Source organism: Sturnus vulgaris, chromosome 13 (assembly GCF_052056855.1).
Source record: "Sturnus vulgaris isolate bStuVul1 chromosome 13, bStuVul1.hap1, whole genome shotgun sequence".
In the NCBI taxonomy this organism is placed as follows: Eukaryota; Metazoa; Chordata; class Aves; order Passeriformes; family Sturnidae; genus Sturnus; species Sturnus vulgaris.
The window spans coordinates 17,704,910-17,724,453 of record NC_142255.1 but is presented as its reverse complement, the minus strand read 5'-3'; the positions used below and the strand labels follow the sequence as shown (position 1 = coordinate 17,724,453).

The 19,544-nt window shown below is 41.7% G+C and overlaps 2 protein-coding genes across 7 annotated transcripts in view; one reads left to right on the top strand and one right to left on the bottom strand.

Annotated features, from left to right (window-relative positions):
* The window catches only part of ASB7 (ankyrin repeat and SOCS box containing 7), a 29,676-nt gene extending 21,702 nt beyond the window's left edge, over positions 1-7,974 (bottom strand). The window contains exons 1-3 of one of the 2 annotated variants that reach the window (XM_014874643.2): positions 7,925-7,974; positions 7,124-7,218; positions 1,595-1,693 (exon numbers count right to left, since the gene is read on the bottom strand). The gene's annotated coding sequence lies outside the window, so the exon portion shown is untranslated. Of the gene's footprint in view, positions 1-1,594; positions 1,694-7,035; positions 7,219-7,924 lie in introns of both variants that reach the window. The other variant, XM_088172663.1, reaches the window with a different exon arrangement.
* A 268-nt stretch (positions 7,975-8,242) lies between these two features.
* Positions 8,243-19,540, top strand: LINS1 (lines homolog 1). Of its 5 annotated transcripts, none has more exons than XM_088172659.1 (8): positions 8,349-8,379; positions 10,255-10,299; positions 12,232-12,766; positions 12,918-13,007; positions 13,852-13,993; positions 14,242-14,832; positions 16,801-16,981; positions 17,948-19,540. In XM_088172659.1, the coding sequence occupies exons 3-8, from the start codon at positions 12,362-12,364 to the stop codon at positions 18,840-18,842; spliced, it is 2,304 nt and encodes a 767-aa protein (XP_088028785.1). In that variant the 5' UTR covers positions 8,349-8,379; positions 10,255-10,299; positions 12,232-12,361; the 3' UTR covers positions 18,843-19,540. The 5 variants fall into 5 exon arrangements, with proteins under 5 accessions (XP_014730131.2, XP_088028785.1, XP_014730130.2 ...); XM_014874644.2 differs by lacking the exon at positions 8,349-8,379 and adding an exon at positions 8,773-9,213 and having other exon boundaries at positions 10,155-10,294; XM_014874645.2 differs by lacking the exon at positions 10,255-10,299 and having other exon boundaries at positions 8,243-8,379.
* Positions 19,541-19,544: the final 4 nt, after the last annotated feature.

Genomic DNA, 19,544 nt, shown 5'->3' with positions numbered 1-19,544 from the left:
GTAAAGAAGTTATTTATCTGCTTTTTGGAGAGATATAAACTCATAATTAACAGGTGCTCCAGTGACCCTACTTACCCTGCAAATATGGAAATCACACACAGCAAATGCCTGTCTTTGACATTTATAAATGCTTCAGCTTACCATGTATGGCAACAATCACTACTTCAGCATAGGGTTATTAAAGAAGACTTTTTAGCTCCATATGTTATACATGGCTTAGAAATTGGCTTTGTTTTGTTTTATAGTGTGAACTTCATTATCTGAGACTGAGAGGAAAGAGGATTTGCAAAGCAGCAACTGCCAACTCAATAGGTCAGCTTTTGCAGCATATTCCAAAAATCAAACTTGGTTAATCTGATGACAATGGAAGCATTTCTATTGACTCTAATAAGCTTTTGCTAAGCTCTTTTCTAAACTCCAATTAGCACTTCAGAACACGGTCTCACCTATAAGACAGTGAGCTTGACTTCATTCTGCATCACACCACTAACAGCACTGGTAATGAAATTCCAGCTGCAAGAGTAAGATCTTCCTTTGGATTTGCAGGTGAAAACTGACAGTAGAATCTAACTGATGATGAGTCATGCAAAACCCTTAAAAAATACTAATTCAGACTATGTCCCCTTTAGCCCTAGATTCTGAATACCTACAAAAACAAGATATGAAAACTTTTTGTCAAATTGAGAGTATCTGATCAAAACTTAATGTAAACAAACTTTATGATGTCATTTTTACAGTCCTTTCTTGTAAAGGACCAATACTTGCAGGCCCTCACATGGTCCTGAAAATTAAGGTCAGGCTAGTTGCTCAAAATGCTACAGAAAGAGATGGGATGACTAAAGAGGTGAAGAGAAATGGGATTTCTCATTTGAGGGGCCAGCAGTATTCCCCCTGCAAATCTCTGTGAAGACAGTTGGTTGAGGAAAAGCAGAGCTCTCTCTCTCACACTTCTCAGCTGCTGGGTATATTTGTAATGCAGCATTATAAAAAATTGGCATTGGCTCCATATGTTGCATGTGACTAGCAGAGCTTATTCAAATTAGCTGGTACTAAAGTACATAAGTACTAAAACACACAAAGCAGAAGACAAAGTCAGGCAGCTCCTTTTATCACTTGCACGGTTTCTGTAAATATCCACTCTTCCATCCCACCCCTATGGCAAGCAATGAAATTCAAATGACAAGAATACTTAACCATAACATTAAAGGTTTCAGGATAGTTTTAGGTACACACCAGCTTTGAAAACATTTTTACTTCTGCTCCATAGATCATTTAAGACTCCTGTTTGCAAAGCCCCATTTAAGACATCAATCTCTGAAGAGAAGGAGGACTACTGGAAGTAGCCCTTTGGCATTTAATATTTTATGTTTTGCAACTGTAATCAATCTCATTCAGAACTCAGCATGCATTTGGGTTGTTATATATTGGCTTTCTGCATGCAAGTAAAAAACGAAAGGAAGCACAGGGGGGGAAAATATACCCATATATTCTTGGTTATAATGATTTTATAGTGCCATGAAAATGGAAGACAACAACAGTTACTTAATTGATTTTGCAAGTACAACAGGATAAACTCAATGTGGTCCTGAATTACCTTATGAGAGGTTGTTACTCTTTGATGGATGTCCCACTCTTCATTGTCTTCACTGTTCATAATCTTCTGTGCCCATGTGTGTCAAACAACCTGCTACCCCTTAAAAAAAGGTATTTCTTGTTAGTTGTAAAGAATAAAAGCGAGAGGTTTACTTACTTCTACTTTATTCTTGTGTGAGAATGCTACATTTTAATGCAGCTCTGTCAGAAAAGACACAAAGTGTGTTTTCTATTATTATCAAAGAGTCCTCCAGAGGTTGGGGTGGGCAGAGTTTGCTTCTGCCATATGAGGAAAAGTCTACAGAGAATATTTTATGGAAGACAAGAGAAATGAGGGATGTGCTTCCTCTCTGGAGTAAACCTTGAAGAAATGGTCTACACCCTTCTCTAATAATTAAGTGTATCTGCTCCTCCTGTATGGAACAAGAATGGATGCAAAGGTTACAGTAGGTATTTCTGCCTCACTGCTCAACATCTCCCTGTGGGAGTCAGATGCCAGGAAAAACATTCCGGCTCCATTTAGTTCTTCCCAAACTACTTTTGCGAGTTTTTTATTTGTTTGTGGGGTTTTTTTAAATTGTTGGTTTTGTATGGGGTTTGTTGTTTGGTTTTTGGTTTTTTTTAATCTCCATTCCCTCTCTGCTTCCCTAAGTAAAGAATAAAACCTTAGCCCATAGAGCATTGAGTTGTGTCCTTCAGCTGGATTTGCAGAGCCACCAGCCTGTCCTCCTCTCCCTCATGTGACAGCTCAAGCTGGCACATGCTGTATTTCACAAACAGGTAAAGCCACCTCTACAATACAAAAAAAAACACCAGCTCAAAAATCTTTACCCTTTCCTTCATATGGAAAAACGACCCTCTTAGAATCGAGGTTTACCAAATGGCAGTCACAATCCCTGTGCAGATTCCTCCTTCAGACCAATCCCTCCTCATCCCCCCCTGTCACCTGCAGTTAATGGCATCAATCCCAGACCATTTCTCGTGTACTCATCACTGTTATTTCACTAATTCTTTGTACACCTTTATCTGACCTTTCATTTCCTTTGGCTGCAAACTTTTAGTGAAAGGCACCCTTATCTCATTTGAACACTGCAATAATATAACAAACAATAAAACCATTAAATACTTAATTGTACAGCTGATCACACAAACCCAACTGTGACTCGTTTCTTCTGCAAACGACTTGCACCACAACAGTTCCATGAACTCTGCAGCTCTTAGATTAAGTTGAAATTTCTGCCACTTAATGCAACACAAAATCATGCTTTTGCAATGAGAGCTCAAAGAGGAGGATGAAAAAAAAAACCTTTTTATCCCTCTTATGCACATTTTCCAAGAGCTTTGCTTCCCAAGATAAAGCATACAAGGTCTTCAGATATGCTTACAGCCCTGCACAAAACTGCACTGCCATGACCTAATTTGATCACATTTCTAGCCTTGTTTTTTTGCATAGATGATCAGTCGTTCACCTTTTTTTTTTAAATTTTTGCATGATTTTCACTTTAAAACCCACACATTTTTTATTAGCTGATGCAAATTAGAATTGCACTGACTTCACAGACTACAGACAAGGTAACAGATTGCTCCACTAAAAAAGTAACAAGCTTTTTCCCCCCAAAGGAAAATTAGCTGCATATGGCAAGAGTAAGATCTGCAACTTTAATAAAAATAAGTCATATTTAGTGAGAGTAAAGTTCCCTCACTCAATGACTTAACAAAGTTTGATTAAAACACTAATAATTATAGTAGAAGCAGCACTAAATAAAAATAATAAGACAAACATCGTCATTATCTATTGATAATGTCTCATGTTGTCAAAGAGATCTTAGACTTTCCCACATCAAAGTGTCACTTCTTTAAAGTCACTGCAAACATCATGTGGAAAATTAATTCCAACATATATATACACTTACTTTAAAGAAAGTTAAAGGTTGGTACAAAAAGCAAGACCTCAAAATTCAGTATTTTACTCATTCACATGGCCTGACAGAAAGACCTGATTCCTAAACTCTGAGATTACACACCCAAGAGCAGAATAAGGACCAGAAGTCACTGCTGTCAGCCTAACCCTGTACAGCAAGGGAAGTGTACCATTACACATGACATTTAGTATCTGGCATAGACCTAATCACTGCAGATCTGAGTTGCCTGTGGTTGAAGTATTCTGAGACATTTAAATCAAATAAACAATAGAAAAAAGAAAAGCCCTGTGGAATAAGGATAATCACATCAGCCTTCATTAGTCTCACAACTCACTTCTCCTACCCATTTCAAAGCTTGAACAAGCTAAATGTGTTCTCACTCAAATGGCATTTTAAAAATGGTCAATATATTTTTGACAAACCAAACACAACCATCATCTTCAGCTGTCACTCCCGCTCCTATTCCAGGAGCTCTTCAGACAAGAGAGTAGGGCAAACAATTGTGTTGTCATTTGCATTCTCACATCACAATTGTGAAGTTTGCAAGTAACATGTGAAATATCAAAATTTCACAGAGCCTTGTAATCCCGAATATATTTTCTGCTGAATGTTCCAAGCTACAGCCCAGACAGACACCAAGCGAGGTGTCCCTGCGGCTGAGATGAAAATCACCAAGCAACACATGCGAGTTGCTGGGCCTGAAAGCAATGAGTTAACAGTGCATGAATCCAAAACACCACAGAGGAACTGCTGCTTCAAAGGAAAGAAGCCTTCACTCCCCACAAGCTGTCATTAAAAGTTACACATTTCTTGTGAGAGCTCCCGTAAGGCCAGCTCATACTCGGGCATACTAAATTTAAAATAACCAAAAGAGTTAATCCACAAGTGCCCCACCAACTTCAAGTGTTCACAGAACTAGAGATGGTGGTGTTACACACTAATAAGCAGCTGTCGTGTTGTTACATTCTGCAGGTGGGTGAAACTGAAGCACAGAGGTGTCATTTTACTACAATTGTTCATCTCTGAGAGGTTCTGAGGTCTGACTGTGACTGAGTTCTGATGGAGAATCAGAGATCACCCAGCTCAAACAAGTTCAGGTCTGCAAACCTGAGGGGAAACGTCACCTTCACAAAGCACAGCAACTACTCACCATCCTCAGCTCCCCCACCCATACACTGGCAACCTTAAGCTCAATAGCAGAGCCCCATGAATAAAATCCTGCGATTCCTTCTGAAGGCAGGACCTCAGTGCTGATGCTAAAGCAAGGCCTTACAGCTCTTTTTTCAGTAGAGAATGCTGCAGCAGGTTCACACAGCCAGAACCTCCTCCCTCAAGATGTGCACTGACAAACTGCAGGGAGCTTGTGCTCTGCAGCATGCTTGGAGATCCTCGTGTACCAAGCAAAAAATATCAATTCTCCTCCAACTTATAGCAGCGCTATTACTAAGTTTCAAGTAGCAAAAGTCAGATGGAAGCTCAGCCTTACAAGTAATTAATTTGTAGCAAGTGTTAATTGCTAAGATTTATGTGTTTTCATGTGACTTACTATCATTAGAGAACCCAAACACCAACATTGCATAGAATGGCAAAAGCAGGAACCAATGGTGAATTCAACCATATTAAAGGAGTCACTTCAGCCCTAATTCTCACAGCTGATAAATTGAGTGCTGCTTAGAGAGTTTGTGTCCTTCAACAATCTCTAGAAGTACATTTGATACATATTTCTATTTAATACAGCCCAACAGAATCCAAGTGGGCAAATTTTGTTGGACGTCTTTAGTGGACAAAGGAGGATTTTCACTGTGATAATATCATTCTGTAAGCATTGCTGGAACAAAACAAAACCATCCCTCAGACAGCACATTTCCTTTAAGGGTTGAGAATTCACAATGAGGAAAAACAAATCCAAAGTGAGCATATAGCCTGAAGACTAAAGTTCTTTAAAGGGCTGCTATACTTGCAACATGCTGCATTTCTTCCAGGGATCAGGAACAGGACTTCAGCATATCAGTGATCTCTGTGCCTTGTTTCAACCATGTGCAAATTTCTGCCAGAAGTTAATTCCCTCATTCCTATGAACTCCATTCCAGTCTCTGCATCTGAATCAAACTTTGCTGCACTGGCATTTCACACTAGGAAGGAACTTCACAAATCAAATGAAAACTCAGATCTCTTGTTGTGAATAAATCCCAAAGATCCCATGAATTGTCGGCACCAAGAGGTGCTGTTGGAGCAGCTACAGCCCTGATGTGAGAGGCACTGGGTGTGCTGGGAAAAGGGAGTTATAATAAACTAAATTCAGATGAAACAGCTGTGCCATAACTGCACTGGTAAGTTTGTGCTGATGCACATCTGTCTCACCTATTAGCAGGAAAATCCCTCCTGGAATCACACTGGGCATGTCCACACGTTCTGCCATTACTCGTAGGTTATGAAAATAACATGGAAAAATTCTTCCCTGCACTTCCAAAGCGTATCTCAGAATTTGTTGCACTTGTGTTACGGAGGGATTTTCTATTTTAATCTTCAACACAGAGCAACTACTTTTTGTTTTAATCTAAAGACATCTGTATTGGAAAAATGATCCAGCCTTGACCAAGGCCGTTGGCAACAAATACTGCTCTTTCTCCTGCAGGCTAATGCTCAAAAACAACAGATTGCCAACAATGAACAACGTTTTGGTACGGTCAGTGACATCTCTGAAAACACGACACAGACCAAAGGGACCTCTATGGAGGTCTTTGCCAAAAAACAAACTCACCTACATTTGAAACAAATTAAAATGGCTTCAAGACAGACTCTGCGTTAGAAGAGCGCGCAGAAACTCCATCCTTTGGAGCGTGCTGACAGCAGGATGCAGAAAAAGACTGACTGACATCATTCACCCCCCCACTCTCTCTGCTAGGATCCATCTCTTCATCTCACCACGTAAAACACGCAATTCTCCCTACGAACAGCTCTCCCCCTGAAACAGAACCTCCCTCCTACCAGCAGCATTGGTTTTGATGACTCCTTTCATTTTTTCCCCTTAAGCACCCAACAGCATCATCTTCCTCTGTGATCTCAGCCCAAAAAGTAAGTACTTGTAAGAAGACACCATCCAACTAAATTAATTTCAATTTTTGCAGCTCCATTACAACACACACACAAAAAAGTGACCCACGCAGGAGTGAGATATGACTAAACCAACATAATGCAATTACCATGGCCTAGCCCAATAAAGATTTTAGAAGCAAAACAGAAACAAAAGCAGTGCTGAACCCATACATTTATGGAAAGACTTGAAGAAAAGATCCTTTTAACGATCTACAGCAAAGTAATTTTAAATTACATCCCTGAGACGAAGACACAAAAACCCCATTAAGTAGCAATTCATAATCAAAATATTATTTGCAGAATAATTTCGGAAAATTATCAAGTGTTACAAGACGAACTGCACTTCAAATGGGATTCAGAGCTTTCAAACTTTAAAATGTCAACAGTAAGCAGGTTTTAAGAGAGCAAAGAAATCAAACGCTACCTATTGAAATCCATAAAAATACAAGAGGCCCCAATCCCAGCCAAACCATGTGTCTAGGATGACTCTGAGAGTCTAAATGAATCATCACCTTTCTGGGGGCTTTTTGAGTGCTGTTTTCTCTCTTCTGTGTTATTTTGTTCTTTGGAGTCACTATTTTTAATTCTCCTTTAAGGCAGCTTAAACCTAAAAAAAAAAATAAAAGTAGAACTGAGCCACACAATGGCATATAAGAGAGAAATGAAGAACATAATTGGTTAATACAAAAGCAATAGCTGGGCTAAATACGAAGAGATTTCAAAAATCTGGAAGGAAAGGGGTTATTCATCAAAATCGGGATCTCTCCTGGAAAAGGAGGACACTCTCTCAGGATTCTAAGGAGTTGAAGGGATAATAACGGCAGGACCGCTGCCCTGTCAAGGCAGCTCCTCCAGGGAATGGAAGTAAAGATAAGTGCTAAAGAATGGGACAGGAAGTAACCCAGAAAGCTGAGCTGCTGGGAAACCAAACCTCTCCCTCGCAGGAGTTCACGCTCCAGGAGCCGTCAGCCGCACACACACACACAGGCACACACACACACACACACACAAAAAGCCGGCCAAGCCCCAGCGCACAGCTCCAAGGCCCGGCGGCCGCCAAGGCACCCGGGGCGCCGCCGGGGGCTGGGGACGGGGACCCCTCTCCACGGGCAGCCCCGGGGGCGGCCCGGAGCCCGCCGGGGGAGCGGGCAGGGGCGGCGGAGGGCTGCGCACCCCTTCCCAGGGAAAGCGGCGGGGGCACCCCTCACAACCCCGCACCCGCCGGAGGGGCTGCCCGGTGTGGGCGAGGGGAGGCCATGGGGTCGCGCCCCCCCTCCCCGCGCCGCGAGGGACCCCGGGGCAGCCGGGGTTACCTGCGTGACCCGCGTGCCGGAGCGGGGCGGGCCGGGGGCCCCGGGCGCGGCCGCCCCCCGCGCTGGCGGCGGCGGCGGGCGGGGGGTCGGGGGGGCCGAGCCGAGCGGGGACACTTCGCTCCGGGCCGCCCCCCTCGGCTCGCGGCGGGGTCGGCGGGCGGGGACTGACCCGCGCCGCGGCCAATCCGCGCCCACCGCGCCGGCCCCGCCCCCGCCCGCGCGCCGCTGCCGCGCCGCCATTGGCCGCCGGGCTGACGGCGGGCCCGCCCCCGCCCGCGCGCCGCCGCCGCGCCCCATTGGCCGCCGGGCTGACGGCGGCCCCGCCCCGCGGCCCCGCCCCGCTGCCGTAAAGCTGCGGAGGAGTGGGGGGTGCCTTTGCGACAGGGGGTGGCGGCGGCGGCGATTCCGGCGCTGTGACGGAGGGGAGTTTGGGCCTCGAGGTCCTCCGGGGGCGGGTGAGTGGCGAGCATTGCCTGGCAGTGGCCGCCGGGGAGCGGGGCGGGGACGGGCCCGTGCGCTCCGCGGCTCGGGGTGACTAAGCGGGGCCGCAGGCGTGCGGGTCGTGGGGGGGCGAGAGGCGGGGCCTGGAGTGAAACAGGCGGGGCCAGATGATGAGGGGCGGGGCCATGGCGATGTAGGCGTGGTTCAGCTGTTCGGGGGCGGGGCCTTGAGGGGCTGAAGGGGGAGCCCAGGAAGGGCTGAGGGCAGGGCTCGGGAGGGGCTGAAGGGGGAGCCCGGGAAGGGCTGAGGGCAGGGCCCGGGGGCGCTGAGGGAGCAATGGGCGGGTGAAGGAAGGGTCGTCGGGTGGGGCCGGGGGTCTCTGCCCTGTGCGGATATCGGGTCGGGAAGCCGCGCTCGTGGAGGGGTTGGAGGCCTTGCCTTCCCTCAGTCCGGCAGGATGGGGCTGTGTGGGCTCTGGAGAGCAGAGCACGGCTCCGTGCTGGCGGTGTCACCCCGAGTGTCGCGTGGATTGCCATGAGCGCTGGCAGCGGGAGGTGCCGTGAGGGGCCGGTGAGGCGGGTCCCGGTCTGCTCCTGCCAGCAGTGACTAAAGGCGCTCGGCAGGATTGCAGCCAAAGCATCCGGCGTGCTGAGGTGTCACAGTTAACAGGGATTGCACAGCTCAGGTTGTTTGCAAACTCTGGAAGGAAATGACACTAATTTAGAGGCGTTTACAGTATTTCAGCACTGAGCAGAAGCTTATTTATTGAGAGATGAGCCTACGAAATCACTGCATGTACAAGGAGTACAAAGTGTATTTTATTTTTTAAATGCTACAAGCATTTCATGGTAAGGAGATCCAGAGCCTTCAGATTCATACCCAAAAGTCATGGAGAGAGGTTTTATTTTGCTTTATCAGATTTAATTTTTTAATAAAATCGGGGTGGGCTTTTGGATAGTTTTTCTAGAAGGGCCTTAAAGCTCATCTCATTCCATCCCCTGCTATGGGCAGGGACAGTTTCCACTATCCCAGGTTACTCCAAGCCCTGTCCAACCTGGCCTTGGACACTTCCAGGGATCCAAGGGCAGCCACAGCTTCTCTGGGCACCCTGTGCCAAGGTCTCACCACTCCTGCAGGGAACAATTTCTTCCTAGTTTGACTGAACTAACATTGTTGATGGTCCTTTTTCCTTTTCTTTCTTTCCTTTTTTTTTTTTTTTTTTACTAGCACAAATGTCTTGTAATGACACAAAATAACTCAGAGATACAAGTGAAGAGGCATGAGTTTCTTCTCTCATTCTATTTGCAGCTCCACTTGACATTGATTTTGATTTTTAAAGCATTATTAATCATAAAAGTAGCATATAAAGCCCCTTCTATTTTTTGTTTCTTACTTTCTGCGTAGTTTCCCTTTTACATCTATATATAAGGTTTTTAGAACTGTTTCCTGTTGTTTATGCAGGAGTCTGGCTCTGTGAGGCGCTGCCTTAATTGGTTTTTAGATGCTGTCATGAATAACTCAGATAAATAATACAAATAAGGGTTGGAGTTTGTCACTGCTTTTCTTTACTCTTCAGCTTTGAGCTTTTCACTCTTGTGCTGTGTCTGAAACAAATTTAGTCCTTGTCTGATGTTTTCTCCTTCTTTGAAGTAAATGCCTTCAAAATAAGCCCCCTCACTTTGCATTTCTTTACGTTTGTGAACTGTTGTCATGTGTGAGTGAGACACATCTTACAGATGTTTTTGTAAAGTTTGTGAATTAATGGTGGAACATAAATGTGTTATGGGAGGATCCAGGAAAGCACAGCCAATATCGTGTGGTGAAGGTGAAATCTCACCGTGGATGTCCTAGAAAAGTTCTGAATCTCTTCTGCCTTGACCACCTTGCAGGATCGTGTGAATTTGTGCATGAGATCTCTTCATTTACCACGTAAGGTGATAATTCAAGTTGATCTCGAACACAGAAGTAAATGTGTTGAAATGATTTTACTTTATTAGCTCTTCATTTAGGAAGAAATAAAACTCAAGGATAGGAACAATAGCTATCTAAAATATTCGGAGTGATTTCTGAAGACATTTTATGATGTTTCAGGTCATAAATTTCCACCTCAAGTAGAATTCTGAAAAGATTCTGCAAATGAAAAGGAAATTTATTGCCTGAAATACCAGATTTATTCTTAACATCCAGCAAAATGTGGAATATGGGAAAGGATGGGGGAAGGGTTCTTGGTCCTATCAGGTGAAGAACATGCTGTAACAGTTTGGAGTTTTCAGGTCAGCCCTTGCTGACTGTCTTTAAAAATACCACACCAGAGGGAATTGTAGATCACTCCTGCAGGCAACTTCATGCTCTCAAGTTTTAGCTTTTTTTCTGAAGGAAATGCTTCCTGATGGTGGGAGAAGTGATGAGTCAGGTAGCACATCTTGCTCTACCTCTAATCTTTTGTGCCTTTGGGAAGCCATTTTGTCAATACACACTTCAGTTGCAATTAAAAGATCAGGTTGTAAAAATGAAGGTGTCATTTTCAATGTTTGATGTTATTTTTAAAACTTGTAAAGATTATAAGCTAGAACAAAAATGCCTCATATACTGACTCTTACAATTTCACCATTTTCTAATATACTGATTAAAAGAAATAGTAATTTAATATGTTTGGTATGATGACAGAAGTTTTTTAGAGTTTTTTACTGGTTGGAAAGCTGAACTGTTTTCTACCTTTGGTAAGAAAGGGGAAATGTGGTATTTAAATAAAAGCCAGCTAGAGGTGGATGGCTGCAGGATTCTGCCTGGAATTCTACCTGGTTGATTATGCCAGACTTAGGGATACAAAAAGTGTGCAAAGTATGAAAAAAAAATGAAAATTCCTATAATCAAGTTAAGTCCTACTCCTAACTTCACCATAGATACAGATAACGAGTTTGTTGGTTTTAATTAAAAGAGATCTGGTTAGAGAGCATGTTAAAACAGCTCTAAAAAGATAAATATTACAGATGAGCATCACTCTTAATGTAGGTGAAAAAGAAACCCTGATGTTCTCTAAGGTTTTATTTTTTCTGAGAAGGTGGGGTATCTGTCTGGTCGTTTACATACTGGATGGAAAATTGTCAGGGCTTAGGTGATCACACTTCATGCAGAGATTTGAATTTTTAATAGCTCTTCATTTTAAGCTGTAGCAAATATTCCAGTGCTGTGATTGAAAGATCTCTTCCATTGACATGGGGATAAAGATTTTTTTTTTTAAACCTTTCCTGAATATGTTGAAATGGTTTTTTTTGGCTCTTAATAAATTTTGCACTTTGTTTTTGAATTATTCTTTAATTTTCCGCTTCTTAATCACTGTGCCCTTGAGGTCAGCTCACCTTCAGCCTTTGTGCAGCAAAAGTCAAGACTTGTCCTTTTTTGGCTTTCTTTTTTTGAGAGCTGTTTCCAGTTCCAGCCTCAGTGGAGCAATGAAAATTGCCAGTTCAGAGGAAAATTTGCAGCTGAAATTTAACGCCTGTTTTTGGAGGCATCTGTCCCAAAAGAATTTAAGTTCTAGTAGTTAATGTTGAAGGTAAACTCCACACAATATAGAGAAAGATTTAATCCAAGTTCTCATATCCTCAAAGTAGCCCCTAATAATAGTTATCTTTGGGTTTGTTAATTCCAGCAAATGAATTTTGGTGTTGGTAATATTAATACTGGAACTGTGAACTTCTTCCCAGGATTGTAATTCTTCATTTTAATGTCTCACTGAGACAGTTTTGTGCAGCTGAATTTGCATTTTCAAAATAAGTTTAATAATGGCAGCATTACCTCTAAAAATGTGTTGTTACTTTATATTTTCTAGCTGCTTGCAAAGTAACAACAAAATGTTTTATTTATAGGTAACTTAGAAGAGAAATGCCCAGTGGTGCTTCTGTTTCTCTTGCTGGATGAAAGTAACTGGGAAGCTGCTTTAGAGTGAATAATCAGTGAAGACATACAGCATTTTCTGGAATATTGCATGAGCACATCATGAAGATCACTCTCCTGCAGCAGGTGTATAAGGATGTCCTGGCAGGCGTTCCCCTAGCAAGGGAAAGCCTTCATTATTCCTCTTTAATTAACCTGGGTGTTGAGCAGCCACCAGGAGGAGATGAATCCTGTCATCAGAAGCATCTGCCATCTACTGCTGGTGGTGTTGGGAGCCATCAGGACACTGATATGTCAGATGTTGTCCCTGCAACAGATGATTTATCCAGCAGCTTTGCAAACATGAGCTCGTCGTTCTGCCCACGAGAGGTGATGCTGCTCCAGCTCACCTTGATCAAAATGATGGTGACAAAAGCAGAGTCCCAGGAAATTGAACTCCACGTGAGACAGAAGTACTGTGAAATCTTTGTTCTTCTTCTGAAGGAGGCAAAAATTGACTCAAAATTGGTAACTTCTGGAAGAGTTTTTTTTTGGGTTTTTTTTTTTTGTTTGTTTTTGTTTTTTTGGTTTTTTTTTTTTTGTTTTTTTTTAGGAAAGGAGGAAAAATAAAACGGGATGTGCCTCAGATATTTTTCCTTTTTTTTTTACCTGTCTCTAGATTCACCTGCTCGGTTGTGATGATCAGCTGTTATCTCACATGGCCTCACAAAGTTTAGCATCTCTTGTGTATTTCCAGCTGAAGGAAGAGGTGAGTGTGGCATCATTTCACAGCTCAAAAAATGCCTTAGTGAACCTGTTCCTGCAGGTTCTACACCCAGGTCTTTATAGTATTTGTATTTTCTGAGAAACTTTGTCAACTGTGTTAGGAGGAGCCTGGAGTACGGAAGGAAAGGAGAGCTGATGTGTAACAGAAGTGTGGAATGTCTTTATATATAAAAATCTGGAATTTTATGGAACTCATTTAAGGTAAAATGAGTGTAGATTACAATCTCTTTATGGTTGCAATACAGATATTAAAAAAAAGCCATGATCTAGACTATCAGTATTTTTACAGTTCCCTGGTATCTGTTGGGTGATGCAGTAGATAAAAATCATTAATAACCTCTTGGAAGTTAATCAAATGCTTTGCTGTATCTTCTTGTTTGAATATCCCAATTACTTGAGTGGTTTTTTTTTTAATTTGCTATATATTTAGCGAGTATGTATTGCAGTCTCCATAGTAGCATCCTGAACAGAGATTTATTTCATAATTATGTTTGCAACATTTCTTGCCAAGTTGTCTGGGAATTATGAATTCAGATCTGGTTGGTCTACAGAATTATCTGATTTTGGGTAGGTCACATGACATTAGGAAGTTTGGTTTTCCCTTTTTGGATCATACAGATAACTTCTATTGCATGCATATGTTGCTCCATGTTTGTAATTAAAGACCTAATTAATGGCCCAGGACAGATATTATTTCTACCTGTGTTTTGTCTGTGTCTATATTTGAATCTTTTTATGCACAATTTTAAATCCTTGCATTATGATTTAAGGCAATTTGCATAACAACAGAGAGCATACGTGATTGGTTTGTGAATTATTTTTCTTAGGACGCCTTAAATGTCCCGTGGCTGAGCTTTAGCCTGCACACGCTGCTGGGATTTCCCGGGAATGCCCGGGTGGCCGATTGCCTGTGGACCCTGGCAGCGATTCTCAAGGAGACGCTGAAGGACGCGCCCGTAGCCAGGGCAGGTACGGGCGGTGCTGCGGCGGTACCGACACGCGGGGGCCGCCAGGAGGAGCAACTCACCCGGAATTCCTCGGGAATAGTTCGGCTCCAGGACACCCCTTCCTTATACAGGGAGTGGCAAAGTGCTTTTAAAATGTAGTGGTTTGAACATATTTATGTTCTGAAAGAAGTGACCACGCGGATTTATTTCTTATTTGCTGATTTATGTGTGCGACACTGCAGGTCAGTAATGTGCCTCTCCTTGCCATAGGTCTTCTGAAGAAGTTGTTGGCTCCTCTTGATGCGGTGCTTGAGGGATTTTATAATGCCATCCTGCTCCATCATTTTGACAGTCACCACTACACTTCACCTTATTCTGAAGCTACAAACAATCTGATCAGTTTTATAGATCTGCTTGAAGCACTTTTGGCTTCCAGAATTGAACTGGAATTACCGCTCAGGTGCCAGAGAATTTTATTTTTGAAAGCTTCTTATGTCCTCAGTGTTATTAGCTCATCAATTCCTTATGTGATCAAGAAGAAATTCATTTTGCTCCTTAAAAAATGTGTCCTTTACAAGTCCAGAGAAGATGCTAGAAGTGGATCACTGGTCTTAGGAACCCCATCTTTGTGTGAGGATATGCTTGCACTGAGTAATGCTGTTCTACAGGTCATAAATTTGACTTGGCTTAATCAGATCCCACTCAGTGGAAAGTCCAACTACTTTGGAAGCAGTGAAGCTGCTCCTGGACATGATTCTCAAGGTGGTTCTGACCAAACTGTTCTCAGAGCCTTAAGTCTGGTTGTGCTTAAAGCACTGGAATTCAAGATTCACAACTCTGCAACAGAAGCAGAAATCAAAGGTAACAGTCCATTTAAATTTTGTTCATTAAGCAGCAAGAGTTTTAGAGCTTTCAGATTTTGTAGCTGCAGCTCATTAAGACTGTAAATAGTTTTGAGCTGAATTAGTGGTGGTGGGAGGCAGAAAGGAGAAGACCCACCCAAGAAACTGTGTTGCTGTCCTGCCTAATTAGTTGTTTCCTTGCATTTTATCAAATCCTTAGCTCTGCAATATGTTGAGCTTGAAACAGCTGCATTTGGGATTGAAAACTTTTCCTGTTAAGAGCATTAAGCCATCTTGAGAACACCAGGCTCTTCTTCAGCTGGAAAAGAAAAAAGGCCATAGCACAAGCATCTACTCTGTTCAGGGTGGGGAACTGTAAGGAACTGCAGGTAACATTCTTTTCTAAGGTGGAGGTAGAACTTCAGGCACCATTATGCATTTATTTTATTGAAGGTACAAGGCATTACTGTCAGCCAAGTAATGTAATGAGGCAAAACCAGCTGTGGTATAGAAAGGTAAATAAAAATAAGGAAGCTCCAAAGTAAGGCACGGGGAAATTGTGGGACTTAACACAGAATTACAGAATGGCTTGGGTTGGAAGGGGCCTTAAAGATCATCCAGTTCCAGCCCCCTGCCATGGCAGGGACACTCTCCAGTGGACCAGGTTCCTCTGAGCCCTTCCCAACCTGGCCTGGACACTTCAGGGATGGGGCAGCCACAGCTTCTCTGGGCACCCTGTGCCAGGGCCTCACCAGCATCACAGAGGAGAATTTCTTCCTAGAATCTGATCCTCCTGGAAAAGAAATGGAAAAGCAGTTCAGAAGCAGCATCTCTAGTCAGACACCAGTGAGAATGGGTATTCCTATATTTACTGATTGTGGCCAAAAGTAATTTCTATTTCTTTGTAATCAACAGTGAAATTTTACAGCACTTTAAATACGTTGAAGCATTTAAGTAGAAGTTCTAGATGTAAATATTATTCTACATCTTATGTTTCAATGCTAGGTAGCAAGCTACAACTTCCATAAGTCAGCTTGTGAAACTTTTTCCAGATTTTTGGAAGATGTTCTATTTGTGATGTCAGTTGCATTCTTAAAGATTAAGTGTTTGTAAAGAATATTTTACTTGTGATCCACCATCTGAAAAATGTATGGAGACTGAGATTGGGTAAGAACAAGTGAAAAATAAAGTAGGCTATATCCATTTTAGATGTCTCTATGAAAATTCTTTCTCACAAAAAACATTCTCCTTTCTTTTCTAGATTCATGACACTAAAAATGAGTTTCTTAATTAGATTCAAACACCCCAACTGTCAAGAGGAATTTCAATTTGAAAGGAATGGTACTTCCTTATTTTAGTGACATTACAGGAAATGCTTAAAACAAGCACCTAAATGCTTTAGTATGCTAACTTCCAGGAAGCTGCTTGATCTTCTTGCTATTAACATGGATTAGAGTGGCTTAACTTTAATTAATTTCAATTTTGAGAGTCATTTCCAGATTTATAGGGAAGATTTTTGGTCTGAAGAGTAACAATTAATAACAAAGATAATTTGATGTTCTTATTTGCTAGAAGGGAAAACAAATCTTAAAGTCAAATGTTAAGGAAAATCACATAGTGATGCAGTAAATAAAACTTATTTCAATATTGCAGGAAAACTTTCTGTTTTCTGAACCTTGAATGTGTGGTGTGTTACATCAAAAACTACTCTGTAGTATCTCATTAGTATTGAAGATACACATTGTTTGACTTGGGGAGAGAATCTCTCTGTCTAATGAATAGAAAGTGATTTTTATGAGTAAGTTACTGCACTAAAACGGCAAGAACTAATCTATAAAATTTGATGCTGTGATAAATCAGTTGAGCTAAGGAAAGAACTGCAATCAAGAACAGTTATGCACTGTTAATTTAAAAATAAAGAGTGTGTGTTGTTTGGCAACAGAAAATGTATAGCAAAATTCATGGTTAATTTTTTTTTTTTTTACAGGAGACTTTGAGAGTTCCATGTCCCAGCTGTTGATGTTCTGGAGGAGTCATGTAAAGCCTTCCCCACAGTCTCACCCAGTTGTGCATCACTGTGAATGGCTCTCCTTGGTTTTCATGGAGCAAGATGATGACATGTGGGAAGCTGCTAAAGCTTTATTACTCATCTATTTAAAATTTGATAGGTCAGTGTACTTCTTTTTTTCTGACAGAACTATGAAGAATAGTACTTCAGTGAGGTTACTGTTGCTTTTGTTGGAAGGAAAATTATTTTTTAATAATTTAAAACCCCTCAAACCTCAGGATGATGTAATAATGTGTGGTGTAAGAGCTGATAATTTAAGTCTTTTTTTGGATGGAAATGGGAGTTGTGAAAGTTTCCTACTAAATAATTTATCATATCCTGTAATTCAGGATAATTGACTTCATGTCTAAAATAGTGGTTAGACAGATAAAAAGCAAGATTGCTTCCTTGCAACACTGAAGGTTTGACAAGAATAGGATATTAGAATTAAACCTGAATAATTCAGGTACTTCTGGTAAAGTTTATAAGGATTAGCCCTATGGGAATTCCAGCTACTTGATAAAAATGGTTATATTGCTAACACCTGAAAAATGTTCATGGATTTGTCGTGGATGTACAATGCTTCATTGTTGCTTAAATTACAATACAAGATATTATCCTGATTTATACAAGGCCCTCAAGCTTCAAATGGGAAGACAGTGCAAAGTAATACCTTAGATACACACAATTCTTAGACACTTAACTGCAAGTAGGCTCCTCTTCCAGGGTGTGTAACATTCTGAAAATTAGTCTGAATTCAGGATAACAAAAATATTAAAATAAGTTGACTTCATATTTATATTAAAGTACAGTTTGTGTTGTAAGTAACTTTGTTTACTGCAGAAGGTTTCCTAAGGAGTGCCCTTTAAGGCCTGCTTTAAGTGCTTTGGCTTCCTTAGCTGTCCAGTCTCCTGACCCCATTATTTCCCCTTCATTCTTTCTCACTCCGATACAAAAACTTCTCTTTTTGTTCTTACTTTTTTACAAAATTTTTAAAAAGAGCAAGAATCCATCTTCTGGATATTGCTGCTTTAAAAAAAAACAAATTGTAAACTTCCATTAAATCATTTCCTGGCTTACTTTTCAGGTTACGATGTGATGCTGCTGATAATCTAAGCCAAAAAGAGGAGGAATCCTGGAAGTTCCTTGTGCATGCAGGTGGATATAACCCACACTGTATCTTTTTATTTTTTCTAGAAAAGATTGCATTTGATTCCACAGTACTTCTAGATTTTTTGATTTCATCAGAAACTTGCTTTCTGGAGTACTTGGTGAGGTACTTAAAGCTCCTTGGGAGGGAGTGGCATCATTTTGTAGATGTCTGTAACCATTTCGATACCAGGCACGGCAGTTTCCACCCAGTTTGTTCTGTCAAGCCACCCCACCGAGAAAAGCAAAGCTGCGTGCCTGGGGAGAGTTTGCAAAACGCTGTTTGTGAGGCAGAGCCACGGACTGGGATGTCTTCGGCTCCTCCTCACGACTGGCCGGTGTTTACAGCGCGGCAGGGTGATAATGAGGCTGCCCAATGGAGCCGGCGTGACTCACTGACCCGCACTGATAGCGCGTCCCTGCCTGGCTCTCTTCAAAGCCTGCTTAATTATGACAGCTCCGAGGACTCGGAGGTGGAATCAGATGGAAAAGAGCGCTTGGTAAACACAAAGCAATTGCCTTCAAACAATGAGGGTGAGGTGAGGAGGAGGGAAACTGGTTACAGCTGCAGAGATGATGACCGGAATCCACGCACATCTGAAGTGTCGCCTCCGAAGGGAGCTCGGACCTCATCCTGTTGGGCTTGTGTGGCATCTTCAGATACCATGGCTCCCCTAAGAGTAATGCTTTACAAATCAACCAAGTGTTTGGAAGAGCTGCAAGAGGCTATTTCTAGGTTGCAGAAAAGAAATCTTTTCCCATATAATCCATCTGCATTGTTAAAACTACTCAGCCATGTTGAAAAGATGAGTAAATCCATGAATCTACAATAATCCAAAGTGTTCTTGTGGGTTTTTTTTAACAAGTTCACCAAGGAACATTTCCATGAGATTAATGACTTCTAAAGCTCATGCCTGTTGCACCAGTCAATGTATTTACCCTCAGGCAGGGTAAATATGGATTTGGTTAGCACCCTAAAAATCTGGAATTGCATCCAGTGATGTGATCCACGGCCTGAGGATCTTAAGTTTATTCATGATGTGCATGTCAGTGTACAGTATATGATTAGTTGTTGGATATTCAACATTTTATAATAAATAACTCATGTGAAAGCATTTCAAAAATATATTTAAAGTGTTATGAATTATACTTAATGTCATTCTATTTTTTAGTTCATTGTCAGATTGGTACTGATTTATGGACTACAGGGCAAAGCTAATGCAACATTTGACTGCTTGGAAGTTGGGCTAAATAAAATAATATAGTTGGGGACAGTTTACTGTTTATCCTATGTGTTCTGCATTGATGCAAAGTGGACCTTCAGATGTCTATATTCCTTTAATTAAAAGGTAGATGGATGTGAATTAAAGCATATATTGCCTATGGACAAGTTTAGTTGAACATTGTATCTTTAACTAAGTTTAGGTAATGTAGAAGTGGCATTCCAACAGAATTTTTTGCATCCATCATGCATTTCCTACAAATATAGAATGTATATTTAATAAATTTAAATCAGAGAATTAGAAAGTAAGTGA